General features: G+C 35.8%; 1 protein-coding gene across 1 annotated transcript in view; it reads right to left on the bottom strand.

Annotated features, from left to right (window-relative positions):
* Positions 1-23,356, bottom strand: part of ARHGAP5 (Rho GTPase activating protein 5) — a 47,242-nt gene that overhangs the window by 17,083 nt on the left and 6,803 nt on the right. Inside the window, exons 2-4 of the mRNA XM_030948554.1 lie at positions 22,784-22,888; positions 15,354-19,253; positions 5,751-5,898 (exon numbers count right to left, since the gene is read on the bottom strand). Of these exons, the coding sequence (XP_030804414.1) occupies positions 5,751-5,898; positions 15,354-19,076 (3,871 nt within the window). The 5' untranslated portion in view covers positions 19,077-19,253; positions 22,784-22,888. The remainder of the gene's footprint in view (positions 1-5,750; positions 5,899-15,353; positions 19,254-22,783; positions 22,889-23,356) is intronic.

Genomic DNA, 23,356 nt, shown 5'->3' with positions numbered 1-23,356 from the left:
TCTCCCAAGCCCCTCTAATAAAAGGGGAGGCAATCAATCTTGAATTTCTCAATTTTCCAGCCACTAGGAATATATTTCAATGATGTACCTGACATTTTTACCACAACGAGCACTGCTGACTCATTTTCTTTGCCTATTTCTACCACACCTCATTCTCTCGAGACAAACTTTGCCTTATCTATACTGTCTGTAAAAATCTAGCCTCACAGGAGATTCAGCATAAAAGACCTAAGTAAGCTAGGTTTGAAGGAAATTCGAAGAAGGCAATATTCTTTTACTTGAATTATCTCCAAAACTGTAAATTTCCCAGCATTACAAAAATAGCCTCAATAGCAAAAGCAGTAATTATTGTACGTATACCAAGTACAAAATTTTTAATTTGTCTTACAGCTCTCCATAGGAACCATGTGAGATAGCAACATTTAGCTCTGTCAAATTCCTTCCCATGTCGTTATTCCATTCCTTGTCTCACAACTGAGTAACTGAATTATTAAAACACAGATTATTATAATAAGCATCTCTTTGCTAAATTATTTAATGTACAATTAACACTCCATGAATGTTATCAGTTTTCTATGAAGTATGGAATCTAAAATTTATAATCAGGTCAATGAAGTACATGGATAGTAATATTCTATAAAAAAATAAAAACATTTGAAATCTCAGAGAAAAAAAAACATTAAAATACTGATATAAAAGCTGAATATCATCAAGAACTGTACGTACTCAATGGCAAAACTGCTAGTATTTGTAATGTTAATTTGATGTCTCCTTCCTTGGTAAAACAGAATGAAATGTAATCTATGTCAAACTTCTCACCAATGCACGAACAAATACAAAAACTAAACCCAAAACACAAAAAATTACTAAAATAATAAAAAACCCTGATATGCTAATAGTAGCAGTTAGTATAAGTCATCTTGCCTGAATTATTTTAAGTTTGGGAAAACTTAAAAGTCAACAACAGTAGATGTTGACTAGTACACAAACAGTCCATGGAATAGTTCATCACTAAATCTGAAGCATGTGTAACAGCATAAAAACATTACCAACAAAACACTCAAGCTACAAAGCTGGCATAAATATGTACACTTTTCACACTTAAAATTGGACATTCAATAAATACTTTTTCCATTATACTGCAAAACAAAATTCAAACCATATCAACATTTTGTTGAAGACATTAAGTTACCCTTCAGAAATCTGTTCCTCTCTGTCAGAGTACTGAATATCTACCTTATTCTCTCCATGATAATTCTCAGAGAAACACAGAACTCATGCAATTCATACACCATAGTTCAAAAAGTATCTCAATTCTGCTACCTGTATTTTGAAAAAAGGTAACAGTCTACATTGGATTTTCTGATTTAAAAATAGCAGGTAATATTTTTTTCTAGCATATCTTAGCATAGCACCATTACCTGTATACAAAAACAGCCACTACAATTTTCTTAAAAATCAAAACTCTAGTTGCCCTGCTAAATACATTTCCATAAACCTGGTTTACAAAAAAACGATACATTTTAAAAGTTCATTTCAAATGATGCAACAAAATGAAATTCTCTTCAGTCCATCAGGAGAAAGCAAAAAGCAGACCAGAACACCTATATAATCAAAATACTCTTTTGGAAGCCCATAACCAAAAACAGCTACCAATGATAGTCAATTGCAATAGTTGTCCTCATGGGCAAGTTACAAACCAAGTTGCAAAGGGTGTGACAGATTTGTAAAAGCACACAAATATCATACATGTCACTAGTGACAGGAAAGTGCTCAAACAGTCTGTAAAAAGTTACAGATAAGACCACAATATCTTTACAAAAATCCGTTTTTTCTGAAAACAATATATACCAAGATATTTAGTGGAAAACTTGGTAATTCATCATTGGCAAGTTATTTACCTGAAAGGAAAAAAAAATCTTTTTATCATCTTGTTCAGTGAACCAAGAAAGAGCTCTGACAAGCAACCAAAATATTACTCATCCTGCGATAATTACAATGTATTCAAAAATTAAAGGCTTGGATAGACAAAAGGCTTTCCTATAATCGTGGACAATGTAGAAACAGAGAAGCAAAGCTTGTTTACAATATTTAGCAAATCTTTCCTCCTTTCTTATCCAGAAGTGACAGTAGTATAAAATTTAAAATGTTCTCACATGGTATTGTGATTAGTTTTTAATCAATAGATTCCAACAAAACCAAGTATTATGTGCTATTGCTGCTTTGTACTCCCAGTACCAGTGACAGTGCAGGTGGCTGTGAAATGGAGGTTCTAACACATATTTACAGCCTACCAGCTTCACATTTACTCAGGTATTAACCTGAGTTAACTGCCCCCCAGCTTCTGCCTCCAATACTATCAAAAAGATTACAAGGGGATCCAAGCTCTGTACTTTATTTCAATAACTACTTGGTTGGCTACATAAAGCTAAACCAGTTTAGAATAAAGCTTTTTGTTGAAAAATACTGAAGAGGAAGAGAGATAATAACCTTCACTCACATGCACAGACTTGGGATCCCTTTTCTTTACCAGATCACCCTTTACCTTGACAGGAACAATATGGCTCCTTCAGAAGAAAAAATCTGTTGATTTATAAAAGGCTAGAAATTCAACCTCCTGAATTTACTTTAGTTTTTCCAAATGTCCCTCTTCTACGGATATACACTTTTTTTTTGGTGAGGATATTCAAGAACATTATGGTAAAACAAAAATCTGATGGTATTTTCTGCATGTGCTCAATTCTTTAAGGTTTATGGTGGAGCAAGAATCTTCAAAAACACTTTAAGGTACTATTGTCTCATCTAGGCATCTGAAATAGAGAAAACTGTTTTTCACTGCGTATTTTCTAGCCTCAGTCAAAATTTATGAGGGTACAAAGCATTGCCTTGTATAATTTCATGAGAAAGAAACAGAGAACATTAAAAATTAAGATTAGCCCTTCAAATCGAGATTAATCACAAATTCAGCCACAATCTAAATTACATAGGAAGGAGCTGAACCCCATGAAAGTACCTGAAGAGGAAACGCTAAACAATTATATCCTCTGTAAGAGAAATAACCAGATTAGCTGAGCTGGAAAAGACTGCACTTCTTGATTAAGGAGACAATGATAATAAACACTGGTATTCAGTGCAGTTCAAACTGACAGCAAGCAGACTGACCGCTATGAGACAGATGAGTACTGAATGACTCCCCAGGGCCAAGCAGCTTTATCATACAGGAATGGTACCATTCTGAACTCCAGCCTGGAGCAAACAGCTCCTGACTTGCCTTGTGCAGGCTGATAATCTCCAACACCATATTTGTGGAATTTCCTCAGACAGTCACAAAGGCAATGATGTGACTGTATCTCAGTACAGGATTTGAAGGCAATGCAAGTGAACATTTTTTTCTCTCAAAGGCAACAAATACATTCTGCGAGAACCGTGCTTGAAACTCAAATATCTACAGCACATTAATTCAATATAAAAATAATACACACCAGAAATAAAACTCTCACAGCCAAGTATGGAAGCTGAAAACAACACTAAAGCTACTTACACATAATCCAGAGCAGGAGAAAGAAAACTGTAATATAGATCAAAAGCAGATGTTTTGTTCTAAGTGTTTAACGAAACTAAGAAGACAACTAGTGACATCACAGTCACAAACTATACAGATGGCACAATGTTTGTCCAGCTCATGTTCAGGGCCAGAATTAAAACTCTCTAGGTGTATAGTAGCATTCCAGGATGAGCTAACATAACACAGTTAATGGAAAAGTTGTGCCTTCTGGGTCACCCCTTCTGAGGAGACCCTACATTTTGAACACATAGCAGCCTAACCCAACATCTTATTTTCCCAAGACAGGTCATGAGAAGAGAACAGACGTACAAAATGTTTTGGCTGGTAGCATGGTTTGACCATTACGAGGAAAAAAGGCACAAATAATGTTCCCACACTTTTATAGTTCTCTCTCTCACCACACATGCTGGTGAAAATTCTTTGTGAGAAATACTTTTCTTTTGAAAGTTCACCACAAAGACGACAATATTTTTAAGCAAATAAAACTTCTAGAATTGGACATAAAAATTCATTGTTTGAAAGTATTCTTAAAAAGTGGAACATGCTCAAATTAAGTTATTGCTAGATTCTACAAACTCTTGAAAGTGAATACCAGTCAATATCTGTTTTATATAGCTATGCATAGTAGCTGTACGTAGCAACTTTTAAAGAACACCAGTGTCAGTGACTCACCTATAAATTATGCTAGTTTGTTTTGGGTTGGGGCTTTTTTTGCTACAAAAAACAGAAAACACAACATATATATATATATATCAACCTGCCTCTGCCACTCTATTACTCCTTGCCTTTCTTCCTCCTCTCCCATTTTTAACTGGGTGAGGTGGAAAAAGCAAAAGTAAGAGGGCAGAAAATACAACTCTTACCTTTAATCCATAGAAAGTAAAGGTTAAAGACAGATCTATACTAATATCTCTGACTCCAAAGAGATCCGTGCCTGAGGTTTCACCTAATTTCTTTATTGCAATAATGGAATAATTATATGCAGCATGTAAGTCTTCAAAAACACCTATAAGGTTTACCACCTGTGGTAGTTATTTTGGAAACACTATTCTTACAGATGGCAGCAAAACTGGATTTTACTATAAGAAAGAAAACCCTTTAGCTTTATTCTTGCGAAAACTGCTACTTTCATCTTCAGCCAAAACTTTATTAGAGATCTAAGCAAATTTAGAAAAAAGATGATGTTTTACTTTGCACTAAACAATATTCCCATGGCAGAGACACATCAAAAGATGGTCCTGCACATGCCTCAGTTCAGTCACACTGTCATTTACTTCAAATACAGCAATATAGCATTTATAAAACTTCAGAGCAAGCACGATCTACACACTAGATGAAAACTAATGCTCACAATCTTTAAAAACAAACGAACAAAAAAAATCCCCCCAAACCCCCAAACAAAACCCAACTGCAGATCACTCCCAAACCTCAAAACAAATCCCCACTCCTAACTGTAGTCTTCTGTTTGACCAGCAAAATCATCCTACTTGCCTCATGGTCACACACTAAATAGGCTGAAAGCAGGGACAAACACACAACCAGAAAGGCGGGGAGAAAAGAGAGAAAACCATACTGTGAATTTTCACTCTAGTGTAACCACATATAAATGTTAATGTTTTACATTAAACAGGGAAATTACATCTTCAAAAGATTAACATTTTTCATGGAGTATTACACAGTATTTAGAAAGTGTTTCTGTCTCTGCAAGAAGTTAAAATGCAAAACTAGGTTTACCTTCAAAATCAAGAAAGCAAGCAGACTAATCATACCAAGTCAGAAGCCATTTCAAGCACCTGTTTTCTACAACTGGAAAAGGTGGATTTCAGAGCTTTTAAATACATGAAATAAAACACAGTGGCAACAGTGAGACATGTAAGACTGGACTGCCAGGGGGTTAAATGTCATTTGGCACTAGAAAGTGATGTAAGTTTTATTAATTGCAGGGAACATGTCAAACCTCAGACATTTGTCAAAAGGTATTAAAAGTATTTGTATAAATAAAGTAAAAAAAAATCACATATTACGCATAAAATTTAGAAAACACATTCTACTTTTTAAATGCGCCTAGCCCACAATTAGTTATTTCTAGGATAAAAGTCTAAAAGTACTTTAAAACAGAAAATGAGAGGTATTACTCATTATGCAAAACGGGAAAGTCTTTCCTCTAACAGTCCTCCTATCTTACCTGTATCTTCAATGAATTGCACACATTTTTCAACAAACAGAGGTATGGGTTTCTCAGGTGTAACCAAATCCTGTAGGGGCATCCCAAAGTAATTACTTTCCCAGTTTCTACGGATTGGAGGATTGAATGTCTTAGTTTTCTTTTTCGGCTACAACAAAACAGAGTTATTTAAGTAATATTCAAGCAACATTTTAACCAACTCATATTTCAAGCATTCAGTAAACACAACCATATCATACATCTATTAGACATTAAAATTCCTCTACAGCAAACTGAATGAATAAAAATTAAATGTACTTTTAAAATTACAAAGTACTTAACTATAAAGTAATTATACATTAGATAAAAAGCACTAAACTTCTGTAAGTTTTGATCCTTTTTGCATTACATTAGGAACAGGATTAACCAATATATCAGTAACTGAAAGTATTACAGGAAGAGAAGTAAAAATAGCACTTGTTTAGAGCGCTGTGATTTGTTTAGAGTCTTTCAGCACTGCTCACAGGAAACACATCTGAACCACACCTCTTTAGAAATTGTCAGGGTAAAACTCTGGTGGTCATATCACCAAAACAAAGTTGGTGTCTTCTGCATATACTAAATAATCTTTATATTGCAACTACAGAAGAACATGATGATGGAGAATGACTAACAGGCAACAAAATCTTGAAGTTAAAGTTGCAGCACTCATACTAAGCATGAATGCTTTGTTACAGGCACAGGATTTTAGCCAAAAGGAGGTCTGCACACAATCAAGTCTAAGATGGTGAGTTTGATACAGAATTTTCCTGGTTTTATTTTTTTTTCACTGAGAAGGACTTTTCATCAGTGGAACTGATAAATCAGCCTTGGATGATTACAAGAATTGTATTGTACCAGATACCATAATTCATCTCTGAATACTGATGAAAATATAAATCACATCAAAAATACTTATTTAGGTAGCATCCAGTTCAGATGGGCAACAGCTGAAAGGGTCAAGCTGAAGCTAAACAATGTGTAAAACTCAGTGAAAACATCTTTGTCAAATGATACTGTAAGATCACTTTAGATACATATATCAAGGCAGTAAAGAAAGGAAAAACAATTTTATTTTTTTCCCAAGGTGTTCAGTACACCATCACAGAATAAATGAAGGAAGATATACTCAAGACTGTAAATCTAAGATCAACAAGACAAAAAAGGCTCTGTGTGTCTCTTGGAAAGCAGTTGGGTAAATGGAATAATAAGCTAAGACTCTACAGAAATTTTATTAAAATTACAAATATTATCTGTGTAGAATACTGGAAATGGTATGAAATATTGGACACAGCTACTCTATTCTTTTAAAGTAAAGAATGCTCTTTTCTAATAGTTGTCCTGCTTTTAGAAGACAGGTTGCAAGGGAATGCCATATCATATCTGATATGCACACAGAAATGCAAAAGATTTCTCAGATGAACTCTTTACCTGAAAACAGTTTAATACCTAATTTGGAAAGTGAGAATTTTTTTCTAAAGAACTTAATGAAGCATAAAGAATGAAAGAATAAAGAGAAAAAAGAAAGAGAAAACCCCAACCCTGAAGTCCTTTGCAAACTGCTCTAAAGGCAGAGTAGAAGAGACGACCACTGCAAAACTATTCCATAATCATGAAACTACAATTTCACAAGGCAGATACAACAGTAAGTTTATCAGCTATTTCTCATTATGTATAATTATGTATTTTGCATCTCTCCTGTCCAATATTTATTAAAATACCTCTCTCATTATTTTCCTTTCTTTTAGGGTGTGTGAGTGCATAAACTCTCCACTGACGGCATAAATCAAATCCTCCACAAATAACACTATCTACATGATCTTTACAAAAAATACTTCTGTAAACCAAAAGTAAAATTTTAAGGCTTTAAGAAAAACCAACAAGCTATTTCCTGATTTTAGACTTCCATACTTTCCAGAAGTCTAGGTTGCTTAAGTGGAGAACTTGTGATGAACAAAAAAGTGTTCTGTGCTAAAGACCTGATTTTGCCAGAAGACCAACTGACTTCAGGGAAAAAAATATGGGTCTTATTGCTAACAAAAGTAAGTCTCAGTGAAAGCTTTTCTTTAATCCCTGTTCCCCACTCTGAGAAAACAGCATTTTTTCTGATCCATCAGACATAGAATGGAACTTTTAGATTTGCTAGTCAAGACAATGACTACCATAATTTTTTCTGTGTAAAATTAACTTTAAAAAGATCTCTAAAGAAACAATAAACGGAAACTGTCAAACATTAAATTATTCATTTAGTTGAACAGCACCTGAGTAAGGTGAACCATTTTAAAATTCCTAGATTTTGGCAGAGAGATTATGATTTTGCCCCAGGTATTTTTAGTGCAATCATTCTCCCCAGTACATCTACGCCTTCCAATGCAGCAGTCACGTAATACTGCATGCAGCAAGTACCAATCTAGGCACAGCCAAAACCAATTTTGTGTGCGTCTCCTACATCATCATAAAAATGGACTAATAGGCATCAAGTTAAAGAAGACAAGAACCAGCACAAAAGTTTTGTCACTTAAGCCTTGCAAAAAGCTCATTGTTCACATACCACTGTTTTCATGCTAGTAATTAAAACACAAGCCCAAGACCATAAAGTTGAAATCCTTAGTTTTCCTAGAGATCTGTGGGGCTTTGTATAATTGATTGCTGCACTTATGTTGAGCTTTCAGCATGGGTTTCATCACTTGCTTCTTGCCAAAGACAACTGCTCTTCATACCGTAACAGAGGTTAACGCCAAACCTCCAACTGATCCTTATATATTTTGGCAGGAAAGCATTTTAACTCTGAGAATTCCAAACTCGCCTTGCATTGCATTTACTTGCAATATTGCTTTATTTTGCAGTACTTCAAACATCAAAATACATGTTGCAAAAGATTAGCTAAAGTCGTCTTAACGTAAGACAAGGTAAACACAAAACCATTCACTCTAGCATGGTACAGTATCCAAGTCTTGATTTCAAAACCAGAAATATTATTACAAAGAACATTAACTTTAAAAATACAGATATAAAGAATACTAAGCTTAACCCTCTTGACTACAGGTACTAGGGAACCAGCTAAGCAGTACTCATCATCTAGAGAGAAACTAGGCTAAGACTTCAGCCAGCTGTGAATCTTGAGAGTACACCACACTTAAAAACAACCTTTTAAAACTAATCTAGAAAACTAAAAACTGCCAAAATCCTATCAAGCCTCTTTATGGATGGGCTGCTTACTTTAGCAAGCCTTCTGTTCAAGACAGGCTTTTTTTCTTTCATTACCATCCCACCAGAACAACCATTAATTACTTATTTATTAAAGAAGAAATTCAGTCACTTCTCTACCTCCAAAAGACTTCACTACTACTTTTGATGCAAAGGAAATTTTCTGCCTACTTCATCTGCAGTCAGCCCTAGGGTCATGGAGGTCAAAGTCAGTATTTTCAGGACCAGTAAAATACTTCATAAACCCACACACCCTGAACAGCATTCATTTTATAGGCTTAATAAAAGTATTTGTAATCTCTAATTCATAGCTAGCTCTCCAGAAACTGTATGATATATGAATCATGCAGATCATTGTCCCTAACATGCTCTTCCTTCCCTTCATGCCTTCTGCCATTTTTAAATTCCAGTTTGTTACACTGTTTTAAACTACAGAGGTTTAAGAAGGCGTATGGCTCTAAATATGCATATTAAGAGTGCTAAATTTGAACAGACAAAACCTGAAAGTACAGATTCTGATATTTCCTATAATTCTCAGGAGAAAAAAAAAATTCACAGCACATTCCAGTCTGACGTAGACAGTATTTTACTAAATTAAACAGTGAACTTACACAAGAACAGCTGAATAAAAATATAAGTTGATCTCCCATTGCTCACATGTTTACCATAGTCTTACTAAAACTGAGATCAACATACATGGGTTCTATGGTTCCGCACACTATTTCCATAATAGTTTTAACATTAAATTTCATACAGTGTTGAAATTATAACGGCAGAAAGCAAGTTTAAGCATAGCAAAATAGATGACAAATGCACTGCTTCATATTCTAAAAAGCCAGAGTAAAGTATGTGAGAATTCATCAAGATGCTAGTGGATTTTTCTTGCTAAAATACCAAGAAAAGTTTTCAGATTAATTTAAAGTAAAAAGCATCTTACAATCCTCTTGGTATAAAGGAAAATGGAAAGAAGTAATTTACAAACTTCTCTGGAAGCAACAAGTGTTGTCTGCAAACAGGGTTACAAGATAGAATGTTTTAAAACACTCTTTCTCAGATTTAATTTAGCAATATGGAAACTCCATTCACACCAGAAAAAAAAAAATCAGACACTGAATAATCAAAGGTTATTGGCCAAATAACCTAAATAGTGAAACTTTTTTAGATTTCAACAATGGCATGCCAAAGAATTATCACTATGCAGTTAATTTACTATATTGTTTACAAGATCTCTCTAGTTAGGATTTGTTTTCAGAAGTACTTAAAAATTCAAGATAAGGCTCTGCCTCACCCATTGCAAAAATTCATTCAGGATATTTACTGTTCTTTATATGTTGTGGAGAATAAAAACCAAAACAATTATTCTCTCTATAAGAGGTGAAAAAAATACAGCCTAAATCCAACACTGAATATATCTCAAAATGCTCACAAAGATAAGAGGTCTAAGGTGGGTAAAGTTTTAATACGCATCAATTCAATTGTAAAAACAAATAATAAGGTTATTAATTGTCACTATATGGAATGGCTACAGGTTTCCACATCAGGCAGGCTTCCTGCTGAAGAGGGAATTACTAAATTATGACAAAGGTCAAAAATAAGTACTTATTATTTCACGGTAATAATAACAATAATTCTTCCATATTAACTTACAAATAGTTTTTTAAAATATTTACATTGGGCTTGTTTACACAGTGAGACAATGGAAAGCCAAGGACTACTGTGGTTAGGGCTTTACATTAATGCATAAAAGGCGTCAGTTGCAGCTTCAAGGCTACTGAAGCGGTTCATCCTATCTAAGATATCAGAAGACTTCCTTCAGCAAGATCCTTTTCCTCTAGGAACCCTCATGCCCCTTCCTGACCTGAAATTCTCTGCAGTTTCTGTTGTTTTGTATCTCCAAACTCATTAAGTGAAACTGAAAACGAAAATAGTTTATGATACTGCTGGCAAGCCCTCTGCTTTTCACGTGTACCAACACCAATAATGTTTACACTAGACCTTAATGTTAAAAGTTCTAATTGAGACAAGCATCTAATTGTAAGCGCCACTTCCTAGATAAAGACACGTAGATGAATGAGCACACATCTCAGCTGGAGAGGACTAACTTGGCAAAGAAGAAACAGCTGAGGCAAAGCTGCATTTTAACATTTCAAGGTGTGCTTAGTTCCTTGTAAGTTTGTGAACACCATGAAGGAAATAAATAATCAAACATGGAAAGCGTGCCAATATAGGGGAGAATTCACTCTGCAAAATGCACTTTTTTGCTATTTTGTTTTACAGCAGAAAGGACAAGGTGCTTTTTTCCTCAGAGAAATTTTACAGAAGTTCTATAGGTGAAGAAAAGAAGGCCACTACGGTTAAACAAATATTAGCACACAACATGCACTTCAAATACTGAACAACATGCACTTGAAATATTTCAAGCTCAGTGTACACACACAACTACACATGAACCTGGCTAACAAGTCCTGTGATTCAAGCCAGTCTGCTTGCTTTCTTCTCCTCCTCCCTATTGCTCTTCATATTTATCCCCACCAGAAAAAGTTCAAGGTTCACTTGTTAATGGCACATGCAAGGTCTTCTCACAAATCTTCTCAGAACATTTAGACATGTGCTAATAAAATAGGATAAAGGCGGGTGTATCACAAATTAGATCATACTGATTCAGCCTTTTCCACTTTTTCTTTTCTAGAGACAAAGACTGAACCACCATCTGTTGGTTTTACCAATCTAGACTTTAGTAAGGCACCTGGTGATGGCATATAGGAAACTACAGCCAAGCTGGAGGAAAAGAAAAAAGATGATATTCAGCAACAAAAAGGACAAAGTCATAGAGTAATGGGAAAATCCTGCACTGGAATGCACAACTAACGAAACTTATGTGCTGTAATGTGCCTGTAGCACATGCTGTAATGTACAGGTTCTTCACATGCATACATGTACAATAAACCACCTGTACTGCGCAGTATGGAGTCATTACGTGGAAATGGACATCAAGGACATAAGCAGGCCAAAGGCACCTAAAGTGACAGCAACTGCAGCTAAGCAAAGGTTGGGTGCAATCACACAATTGTGCTGGGTAGTAATTTCTAGTAGGTATCAGCAAACACTAAGATTACATGATGCACCGTTATGACATTCCTTGCAATACTATGCACAGTTTCAGTCATCCTCACTCAAAAACAGGTTCAGAGGAAAATTCCAATTTTTTTTTGATCTTCTAAAACTCAGGCCAAGAAGTAGCCATTTTCTCTTCACAGGTGACTGGCTAGAAAACATTTCAGGAGAAAGGATACAATAAGGAAGGGTGAAAACTAGGAATTGCAAGATTCCTCACCAGTACAGAGAAAATAGAAGCTCTGGATGAGTTTTCCAGAGTAGTAAGAATGAGGAGATAAAAGTCTTCAGAGGAATTATTTCTGCGATAATTGAAAGAAGAGCTCAAGGATGATGCTCTTCCAGTTCTGACTACCAGTATACTGAAACAAGATCTAAGAACACCAGCACAGTGCTATGAACAAAAAATAATGGGCAAATAATTCAGACCAAAGCACACTTGCTTAACTGCTCTGAGTTTTAAATTGTTTCTTTTGGCAATAAGAAACTTTATGTGACCTTGCAAGTAATGTTACCTGCTTGCTACAGGTTTGTCATTGCTATAACTTTCCACAGTAAAACATTTTAATTTATGCTTCCAAATAGCAAGAAGTAGCACAATTCTGAGTATTTACTTCTGTCTTTAATAACATATGTCCTCAATAGATTTTTGAAGTTTGATACATATGTGTTAGCCAAACTACAGAAGTTCATTGTCCTACTCTGCTGTTTGTCAAATCTTGCTTCCGACTTATCCAACTCTTGCCTTTTTCCCTTCAGTTTCTTTACCTGAACCCTACAATCACTTTACATCCATTCTCTGCTTCCCTATATCTGTCCTAGTGCCTTTTTTTTTTTTTTATGTGATTCTATCTTGAGTAGGGACACTGGATCTGAAAGGATCAGGACAGAATGAGCCTCCTCCAGCACAGTCATGTCTCTCCTGAGACACCTTACAAGAAACCCACCCAGAAACACCAGATCTCAAATCAACAAAAATGCAAGGAGTATCAAGAATGTTGAGCTTAAAAGAAAAAACAATCTTGGAAAAAGAAAATTAGGAGTTCAGACTTTAAAATTCAAGTTTTTCCAAATAAATTCATTTTGTTCATAAGATTTCTGTACTTCAGAATCACTATAGTTAAAGCAAGAATAGTTACACATGTACCCTATTTTCCCTTTACATAGAGCTGAAAAATTCAGAAAAAGCATCAGTAAGAGATTTAAGAAATAGCCAGAAAGAAGTACACAAGCTCTATTTACCTCTTTCACATTCAAGGGGTCACAATTCTCAAAAAAAAACAGCCAAGAAGTCTGTAAATAGTGGTGCACTAACATATCTCACATGGACCAAAGAACACTTGACAAGGACAATATAATTTGAATAATTTTTGTGTTTCTGTAATAAAAGACTACTAGTTGCTCATCCAGAACAACACAGGAAAACACGCAGAAAAAGCTCCAAAACTAAAAATCTGCATCTCTTCTGAAATAAAATGAACTGTTGAAAAACCCAAAGAAACAGATAATGAACTAGAATGACTCACTTGAACTGGTACTCTCACTTCAACTTCATTCAACACACAGACAAGCCACTACTTATCAAAAGCACTGAGCACTCAAGACACTTTAAAAACTTGCAAACATTTGAGCTATCAAGTCAAATTTGTTTTCTCAATTACAATAATGTCCACGATTATTAAAAGTTTAATAGTAGTAGCTTTGCTACTTGTGAGTAAAATACAGCACCCTCCCTCAGAAAAAAAAACACTCCCATAACCAACAAATCACCAACCAACCAAAATTTAAAACAATTCTACTCTTCAAGAAACTTATCCACTGCAAGAATTAAAACAGCCTGAAACTCCCAACTCAGGCTTCTCAACAGGCCAAAACCAGAAGTAGAGGCTTTGTTAGAGTAATTAGGGGATTTCCTGACAATTTTAGGAAGAGAAGACCCCCACTACAGTAATCTACTCAGTTTAACACAAATATATTCAACTCAGAGTAACTTGCTCTCAACACAGCTGCGACAGTAGGAAGATTATGCAACTGCATTTGATTTCTATGTAAAAAGATTATTTCAAGCAAAAGGAATCCAGAAGCTGGACTCAATGATCTTTATGGGCTCCTTTCAACTCTGGATATTATCAATGATTCTACGGAAAGTATAGATTTTTAAAGAAACTATAATTTATAAGTTTCTCCAAAAGAATAACTTCAAAGTATTTTTAACCATATGATTTTATATCCACAAGACATCATTATCCATGCATATGAGTAAGCCTTGAGAAAATTTAGTGGCCTTTAAATAAGTCAAGTGTAATTCAAATCACAGCTGCATACCAGCAAGAATTTTATCTGTTAGTTAAATTTAACTATGCTCTACTTTAACAAAACTTATTGCTGCTATTCAAGTACCATCAGATTTAAGCTAAAAAAGTGATATTTTAAAAATGCTACAGAAGATAATATTACAAAAGTCAGATTATTTTGAGAAAAGAAAGAAAATATCTACCTGATCAGGAACACTCCTGATTTCATGTCAATACTATACCTAAAACAATGACTGCTGGCCTAAAATGAAAATCTAAACTATAAATAATGTATATCTAGAATCCACACCACAAAGCTAGTCAAAAAATAAGTAACACTCAGGCATGAAGATGAAACATTTTTCAAGTAAACTGCAACTATTATTTCCCTGTTTTGTTCCCTTTATTCTGTTTTTATAGAAAAACATAAAGGTAGTACAACTTTCAACTTGATTACCTGTTTGCCCACACCAGGAAAATGCAGCAATCAGCAGAACTACTATATATGGGGTTTTTTTTAATGCACTTGCTCTAGAGTTCCAGCTAGACAACTAAGACTTAAAAAGAAATCACTCCTTTGATTCACCAGCCCTAAACATCATTCCAATAGCAAAAATTGCAACAACTGAAAGAACCGATTCTACTCAAGAACTCACAAAGCAGCTTTTTCCTTAAAAAAATCACACCATCTTACTGAAATGGAAGGAAGCCTCCAAATGTAAGCAGAGATGAAAATAACTGACATTTACTGAATATCTGACTATATTGATAGACAAACTGTATCATTCACTAAGGTTTGCTAGTTCCAAGCAACTTAATAGGAACTTAAGACAAAAAAAAATCAAACAAATATAGTTTGAAAATTTTAAAGCACCTGTTTCAAATGAGGGTGCAATTCTTGCATATTTTGTCTCTTCCCTTTTTACAATGCACCAGAAGTTGTAAATAAAATTTAAATTAATTGACTTACCTTCTTATCTTCTTTTACTTTGTGGGGTTTCTTCTTCATTTTTTTCTCATCCAATTCTTGGTCCGATGTAATAGCAGGATTATCTATGCCACCCTTCCATGTTTCAACAGGCGAAAGAAGTGGGTCTTCTTCACTTCCACGATGCCTTCCTTTTCTTTTACCTTTAGACATGGTAAAAGCCTCGTCATCACTTGCATCCGAATGTGTTCTCCTATAGTAAGACTTGGCTTTGCTGAACAGTGTCTTAGACTTGTACTTGTATTTTGAAGGTCTTCTTTCCCCATGACTTTTGGATACTCTATCAGAAAACCCATTTTCTTCTTCACCTTGGGTATTTATAACAATTGAGTTTCGAACTTTAATAATACGATTCTGACTATCCTCTGGAACCGCATAGATGTCATCTGCAAAGCCTTTATGTTTGTAAATCGTGTCAATAGGTTCAGCATAGTTGTCAGATTGGTCTGTATCTTCTGGAGGTGCTGCAGGCACTCGAGAAGGCTGCTTCCTGGGGTTTTTGCCAATACCTGCCTCAATTGTTTTCAGGAGGTTAGGGTCCAGTTTTTTCACATTGGTTCTTGGAACAAGCGGTTTCGGTTTTATCGGAGGAGGCACTTTATGGTTGCGTTCATGGTCATGACAATTGATTGGTGTACTGTGAACAGGATACTCATTTCCTTCCAAATCCAGTCGGTACTTTGAACGGTCACTAGGTGCTGGAAGTAACCTTACATCATCACCAATTGGACTGTAAGGTGGTGGTCCTTCAGCATCATCCTCTGAATCTGGGTAATTATAGTCAAGGGAACCTCCTCTTGGAGACCTTGGAAAAACATCTTCACTTGTATGTGTCGATTCCCTTGTGCTGTCTGACATGTACGAACTTTCAATCATGCTTTTCTTCTCTAATACATCACTGAAGAACAATGTGAAAACCTCAGTTTGACGATGATATTGAGATAATGAATATAAAGCTGTAAACTTAGCAGTAATTTCTGTTGCTATGTGTTCTCCTTCAGTCATGAGTTCCTTGATTGCTTCATTCTCAAAGAAGTCTGCCTGGCTATCAGTAACAGCCACCAACTGGACAGGAATTGTATCCTGAACTTCAGAAAGAAATGCCCGAAGCATTCCCATGGATGCCTTACGCTTTGCAGAATAGACCAGTATATATCCATGAACAAGTTCATCTTTCCTTACACCAATGGAAGAATGATATGATAATATAGTTATCTGTATTCGACGTCTCTTTTCACCTATTATTTTATCTAGCATTAAAGAATTATTCTGGCCAGCCTGAGCAGCACTACAGGAGTGAGAATCGAGGAAAGGTGAAAGAATAAGATCCACACTGAACGGATCGCCACACATGGCGCACATGACAATCCTTAAGTCAGCTTCTGACAGATCTTTAATGGTGGGAACTGGACTTACAACATCAAAATTGTGTTTAACTGCTTCCAGTACTCCCCTCAGAGCTTGTTTTATTTGAGCCTCATTAAACTTGCGTGGGTATGTACCAGCAGGCACATCTACAAAAGGACACTGTAACTTGTTAGCCAATTGCTGTCCCTGATGCCTCAGAATAGGTAGATTCTTGCTAACACTGTCCCTCTGGTTAGCCAATATTAATGTAAATGAAAGATTAGCCATATACCTGTCTCTCCTTATCTGAGATGCTTCAGCCCTTATTTTTGCAATGCACTCCCCAATAAAAGTCAGTGATTCAATAGAGTTAAACACACAGAAACAACCATGCGGTTTGAAGGCTGAGGTCCACAACTGAGTCAGCAAGTATGGGGATTTGGCATCAACTGGCCTAAGATCTAGTTCATATATTTTTCCATCTAATGCATATTCATCATCAGTGGATTGTGTCCGAATTTCATTTGCCAATTCTTGTGCAAGGCCATCTTTGCCCAAAATGAAAAGATTGATTTTATCAATGTTGGCACTATCATGGTATAAATTTGAGCGTCCATGGTCCTGTTGCAGAAGACTGTTGGCAAGCAACTCTTCTACTTTTATGTCCATGCAGTTTTGGCCACTGAGACAGGTTTCTTTAGTTGGGTGATAAACAAATCCTATATGTTTAAGCAGAAGAGATTCTCTATCAGGTGCAAGTTTCTGTAAAGCTTTGTATCTAGGTTCTTCACTCAGAACTGCATGAATTTCACTCATTTTATCTGTACTTGGTGTTGCATTAAGATCCAGATCGTAAAATAACTCTGAATGTTCAAAAAGCATTTCCTGAAACTCCTCTTTGGCTTTTTCAACAATCTCCCTCTGATGCCTAGCATATACTTCCTTACTATCTCCATCAGTGATGTATTTGAATGCTTCATCCTCCACCACAAAACATATAACTTCTTCCCATGGCTGTCCAGGTGAAATGAATTGGATTTTCTCAAGAGTCTTTTTGAATTTCTCTTTCATTTCAACCCTCCTTTTTTCAGATATAAGATGCTGCACATGGTTTTGATAAACTTTTTCTGCCTCTAGGGTATTGAGAAGGTCAAATGGAATCCTTCTGTCATTCACTTTATCTATGTGGTCAGTTTCATCCCAGGGTGTTTTTTCAAGCACTACAAAACAGGACTGGAAGTCAGGCCTTTTCTCCATTACCTTCAAGGCTTCTGACCAGCTCAAAAGTTCAATCTCATCAAGATTTGATAGAAGAGTATTAAGAGCTCGTGGCAATGCATTAATGTATTCTTCTTTTCTCTTTCTAATATGTTCCTGTTTAAGTTGCTCTATGTGTTTTGAAAATGTATTTTTGGCCTTTTTTGTTCCTTCCAAATTTATGTACTCCTCATAATCAGGGTGGTTTTTCAGTTTGTTGCTAACAGTTTTCCAAGTTGCATGATAGTCTCTCACAGTTTGGACAAGTTTTTCAAACTTATCTGTTGCCGTAACAACTAACTGTCTTTGAGTTTTATAGGCATCCAGATAGGGGATTATTTTAGGTTTCCCACGAGTTTTATCCATCATTTGTACCAGTGCAGTAAAACATGTTTCAACATTGACATTGAATCTTGCTGATGTTTCCACAACCACAAGGTTCTTCTTATTTGAAGCAAAGGCCTGAACCTCTCGCAGATAATGATCCACACATTCATCACATTTTGTTGCCGCTATTATTATGGGTTTTTTAGATTTTGAGAGCTGGATATAAAGATTATTCACAAATTTAAGTTGATCATCAAACTTCCTATTGCATCCTTGGCTTACATCAATGCACAATAAAAACCCATCTATGTTTAATTTCCCTTCAGGCATTTGTTTTTGCTCAAAGTCTTGCTCCAAGCCTAGCTGATCTGTGCAAATGTACATTAGTTTTTCTGCAGACTGCAGTTTGGAGGCAGCTGCACGTTTTATGTACGGTTGTAAATTCGTACTCCGATGAGGCAAGAAAGTCTGATCATCAATGAACTCAGTCTGCTCAATTACATGAATTCTGCACTCAATTCCATCCTCGCCACTTTGTGTTACGTCACCCCAGTACAAAAAGTGATCATTGTTAACAACTCTTCCTCCAAAGTCAATTGTGCTAAGCACAGAGGTATGCTCAGGATAATATTCATCTGCTTTTGAACGAACGAATCTATTGCACAAACATGACTTTCCGACTCCACAATTACCTTTATCCTTTTCAGTTCCAGATAGTCCAACAACACTAACAGCATAAGATGGGGGGCGTGGCTCTTTGTTTTTTGCCATCATAACTTTCCTCTCATCCTTTTGCAATTATCAAGGTAACTGTATGTGGTTTTCATTCTGGAAAAGGTTCCTACAAATTTGAATTGTATATCCAGGGTTCCAGAAATCGCCTTCAGTTGTTCCTGCTTCAGCTTGTGATTACAAGAACCTCAGATAACCTGGACAAGGAGCATCATCTTCCTAGAAAATACAGAGAAAAAAAAATCAAGATTGCAGATATTTCTTTGCAATATTCATGAGGGAAAAGAGATTTTAAGAAGCACTTGTGCAGCTTGATGACCCCGACTTTTTGTGTATATGAAAATTCTACAACTACTTTGAATGAGATCATAAATTCATAATTCAGTAATGCTAATGCTATTTATACTACAGATTTAAAATAAACAGATTTCAGGCACAGTTTAGTAGTAGTTTGTCAGCTGTTTTGATAGCTGAGCAGCATACTTCTAAAAAGAAGAAAAGTCACACCCAAACTCCCAAATTACTGTTCTCCTCCTTAGCTTACAAATACTGGGCACTAAAAAGTAAAAATGCAATATAAAAACTCTAAACCCAACCCAATATTCATGTACTTCTATTCACACTCAAATTTTTAGTAGATATCATGCTGATCTGTAAGAATAACATTACTTTTGTGTGCATTTGTAGGTCTGAGCTTAGGTTGCTGTAAAAGAAATTTTAAAACAAGTAGCTGTAAAAGCAGGGAGTTGGCCACATGCTCCAGCCACTACCTATATCCAGAAGCAGACTACTTGATTGGTATACTAACAGCAAACTGCTTTAACAGAAATGTTTCGAACAGGAATTCTACAGAAAAACACAATCATACAAATACTAGGAGTAGGACTTGTGTATAGATTTTAAAACTACGATGTTGCTTCATTCCTTCTGTCTCTTTGAAAAAAAACAAACTTCTATTAACTGGAAACAAAAACTTCTATATCTACTTTCAGAGTTTCACAGAATTACTACAAGGTTCCAGTGGCTTTACTGAGGCTGTCATCAAGTATAACGATTACCACTAACTCTCAGTTATTAATCAGAAGACTTTACTTGCATGCATACTGCAAATGGAAATGCATTTGCTGGTTTTGAATCAATTACATTATGAGGAAGACAGAAAAAATTGAATAGCCAAATGACTGGTCCCAGTAGATGGTGATGAGTGACATGAAATCTACTTGGGGGCCAGTAACCAGGAGCGCACTCTGCAGGCCAGTACTGGGTCCAGTATTGTTCAATATCTTCATTAATAACTTGGATGATGGGGGAGAATGTATCCTCAGCAAGTTTGCTGATGAAAAAATTAGGAGGAGCAAATGATAGAGTCCTGCCTGCAGGGAGGAATAAGGCCACGTACCAGTATGTGCTGGAGGCAGCCGCCTGAAGAGCAGCTGTCCAGAGGGGGATCTGGGGATCCCAGAGGACATGAACACCACCCAGCAGTGTGCACCTGGCAAACAAGGCTAAGAGCACCCTGGGCAGCATTAGACAAAGCAGTGCCAGCAGGTCAAGGCAGGTTAACCTTCCCCTCTTTGCAGCACTAGTAAGGCCACATCTGTGCACTGTGTCCAGTTCCACAGTACAGGAGAGATCCAGAACTACTGGAGAACGCAGCAAGGGGCTAAAGCACCCAGCAGCTCTCATTTAAGGAAAGGCCAGGACTGTTCAACCTGGCAAAGAGAAGACTCAGGGAAGGTCTCATCAATGTGTACAAATATTTGGAGGAAAGGTGAAAAGAAGGCAGAGCCAAACTCTTTTCCTGGTGCCCAGGAACAAGACAGGAAGCAATGGACACAGACTAAAATACAGAAGATGCCATACGAACATCAGGAAACGCTTTTTTTTATTGTGAGGGTGACTGAGCACTGGCCTGGTTTGCCCAGGGAAGTTGTAAAGGCTCCTGCACTAAAGGTATTCAAAAGACACCTGGACACAGATCTTGGCAACCTGCCCTAGGTAACCCTGCCTGAGCAGGGAGGCTAGACAAGATGACATTCAGAGGTCTCTTCCAACCTACACTGTTCTATCCTCTCTGAAAATATTTTTATAAAAGTACTTCTCATTTTCTTGGTAAAAAGACAACTATTACATGGCACTATAAAAGAAAGGCAGATACTATTGTACCTAACATATTTGCTTTTACATTTGTAGAGTGCAAAGTAATGACACAAATGTACTTAAATAAACCTATAAACAGTCCTTATCAGAATGAAAGTATAACAAGCATCAATACTGAAATTTTAGTGTTATATACTTTGTCCTGCTTAGCAACAATTAACTAATGAAAATATAAAATACAAACTACATACATAAAACCAACTGTTCGTTATGGAAATCACAGAAAAAGAAAGTACTTTTTTTAGGAAGAAAGTATCAACTTCACTACAAAATGAAGAGGAACACCTTATTTTTATACTCAAGAACTTCTATATTGCAAAAACTGAAACTTTTATGCCAGATTTTAGAATTCTTTTTCAGTTAAATCAGATTACTCAAAGACCCATTCAGAAAGACAAGCCGTATATTACATTTTGCTTCTCACTGTTTCCACTGTGTTTATTATAGTCTTAAAACACAGAATTTGGACCTAAAAGAAAATGGCTCCAGGAATAAAAATACTTAGCAAAAATAACATCCTTTACAAGCAGTATTTATATTACTACAAATAAACCCAGTGTTTTCTTTCTAAGGCAAAGCTTATCATAGTAGCATCATTCAAACTGCTAGAATGAGAAATTCAGTCAGCACTTTCACTATAAAATGTTTTCTGTTTGCCACAGCACAATACAGATTTCATGTGGACTAAACTAGAACACAAAAATCTTCATCCACATGATTACTTCATTTCATCAGGAAGACACTGTCAATTTGCAATTAGTTTATAAGAAACAATCAATACTTTCAGATACTCTACATCCTCAGTAGCAAAAGTTATTCCTCTCCCATCTACAAAATGTTTTGTGAAATCGATACATTTTTAAGCAAGTAAGTACAAAGAGTAAGGTGAAGGGGGACATTCACAAAAGGAAAACAAACACATCAGTCTCTCATTAAAGTTCTGACAAGAAATATTTTAACCATAGTAGAAGCTGAATCACTAAAGATATTTAAAACCAGTGTGGGTTTGGTTTTGGGTTTTTTTTTAAACACAGTTCCTACTTCGCACTGATTGTACAAAGTCACAGAACAAAATCTATGTTAATTAAGTAATAAAACTGGTAAAAATCTGACATTATAATGGCTTCACATTTATTATGTAATCATCATTAAACTGTTCTCCAAATGGAAGATTTTCCATTTCACTGTACCACAAATGTAAATTTACTTTATAGTTTCGTACTGTTTTAAAGCATGCACACTGGAAATTCATTGTAAATTCATTCCATTATCTTAGTTCAATCTGCCTAATTTAATTATAACAAATTGTAAACACTACAATTCATCTAACCCTCCTCCCCACCTTTGTTACAGATTCAAAGGAGGGGTCGTTTGATTTCCCCAACTAATTTCAATCTTACGACTGAAAATAATACAAAGCATCTGACATCAATGCAGGAAGAATCTGTGACCATCTACACATGCACTGTAGGACCTTGTCTCTACAGACTTTTAGATTTCCAAGCATAGTTGTAAAGAAAATAAGGCAGCAGTTTGTATTTATTTACCCACCTTTACACACATTATAAAGGCCTAAAGCCCAAACTTACCCTTAGGAAAGAGGTGCAAAGCAAGATGACTCTCCTGCTGCGATCTTCCTGCAGTAATGTCACACATTTAAACAGTGCCCTTCAGTAAGTCCTTCCCTGAGGGATCTGAAAACAAAAAATAAGAACCATTAAAAGTTTCAAGTTTATGAAGGAAGAAGCAGCCATCAGAGAAGGTATGACACTTCACCTATGCATGAAGATTGTTTTCTTTATTTTAAACCCATTAACAAAACTCAAGCTGGTCTTTGTCTAAATTTGGAGGGTTTAAATCCTGTAAGCACACCTATTAATATTTGAGAGAGGGCAGAGTTCATAAGTGACTGTGATTTGAATTTCAACTTGATACTTCAACAATACCTAGGTTGCAGAAGCCTGTTAGGAAAAAAAATAATGTAGTTTCTCAGATAACATTTAAAATATGAGCTATAAAAATAACTAATCGCTGGTAGAATACTTTGGAATTCTAAAGTGTTTAGAACATAGGTTTACAAGACAAAGCTGGTATAGCCATAAGTACAAAATATATTAAACAAAGGTATGTCTATGTATATATATTCTATTAATAGGAAAAAG

This window comes from Camarhynchus parvulus, chromosome 5 (genome assembly GCF_901933205.1).
Source record: "Camarhynchus parvulus chromosome 5, STF_HiC, whole genome shotgun sequence".
NCBI classification, from domain to species: domain Eukaryota; kingdom Metazoa; phylum Chordata; class Aves; order Passeriformes; family Thraupidae; genus Camarhynchus; species Camarhynchus parvulus.
Note: the sequence above shows the minus strand (reverse complement) of the source record. Positions and strands in the feature narration are given on the sequence as shown.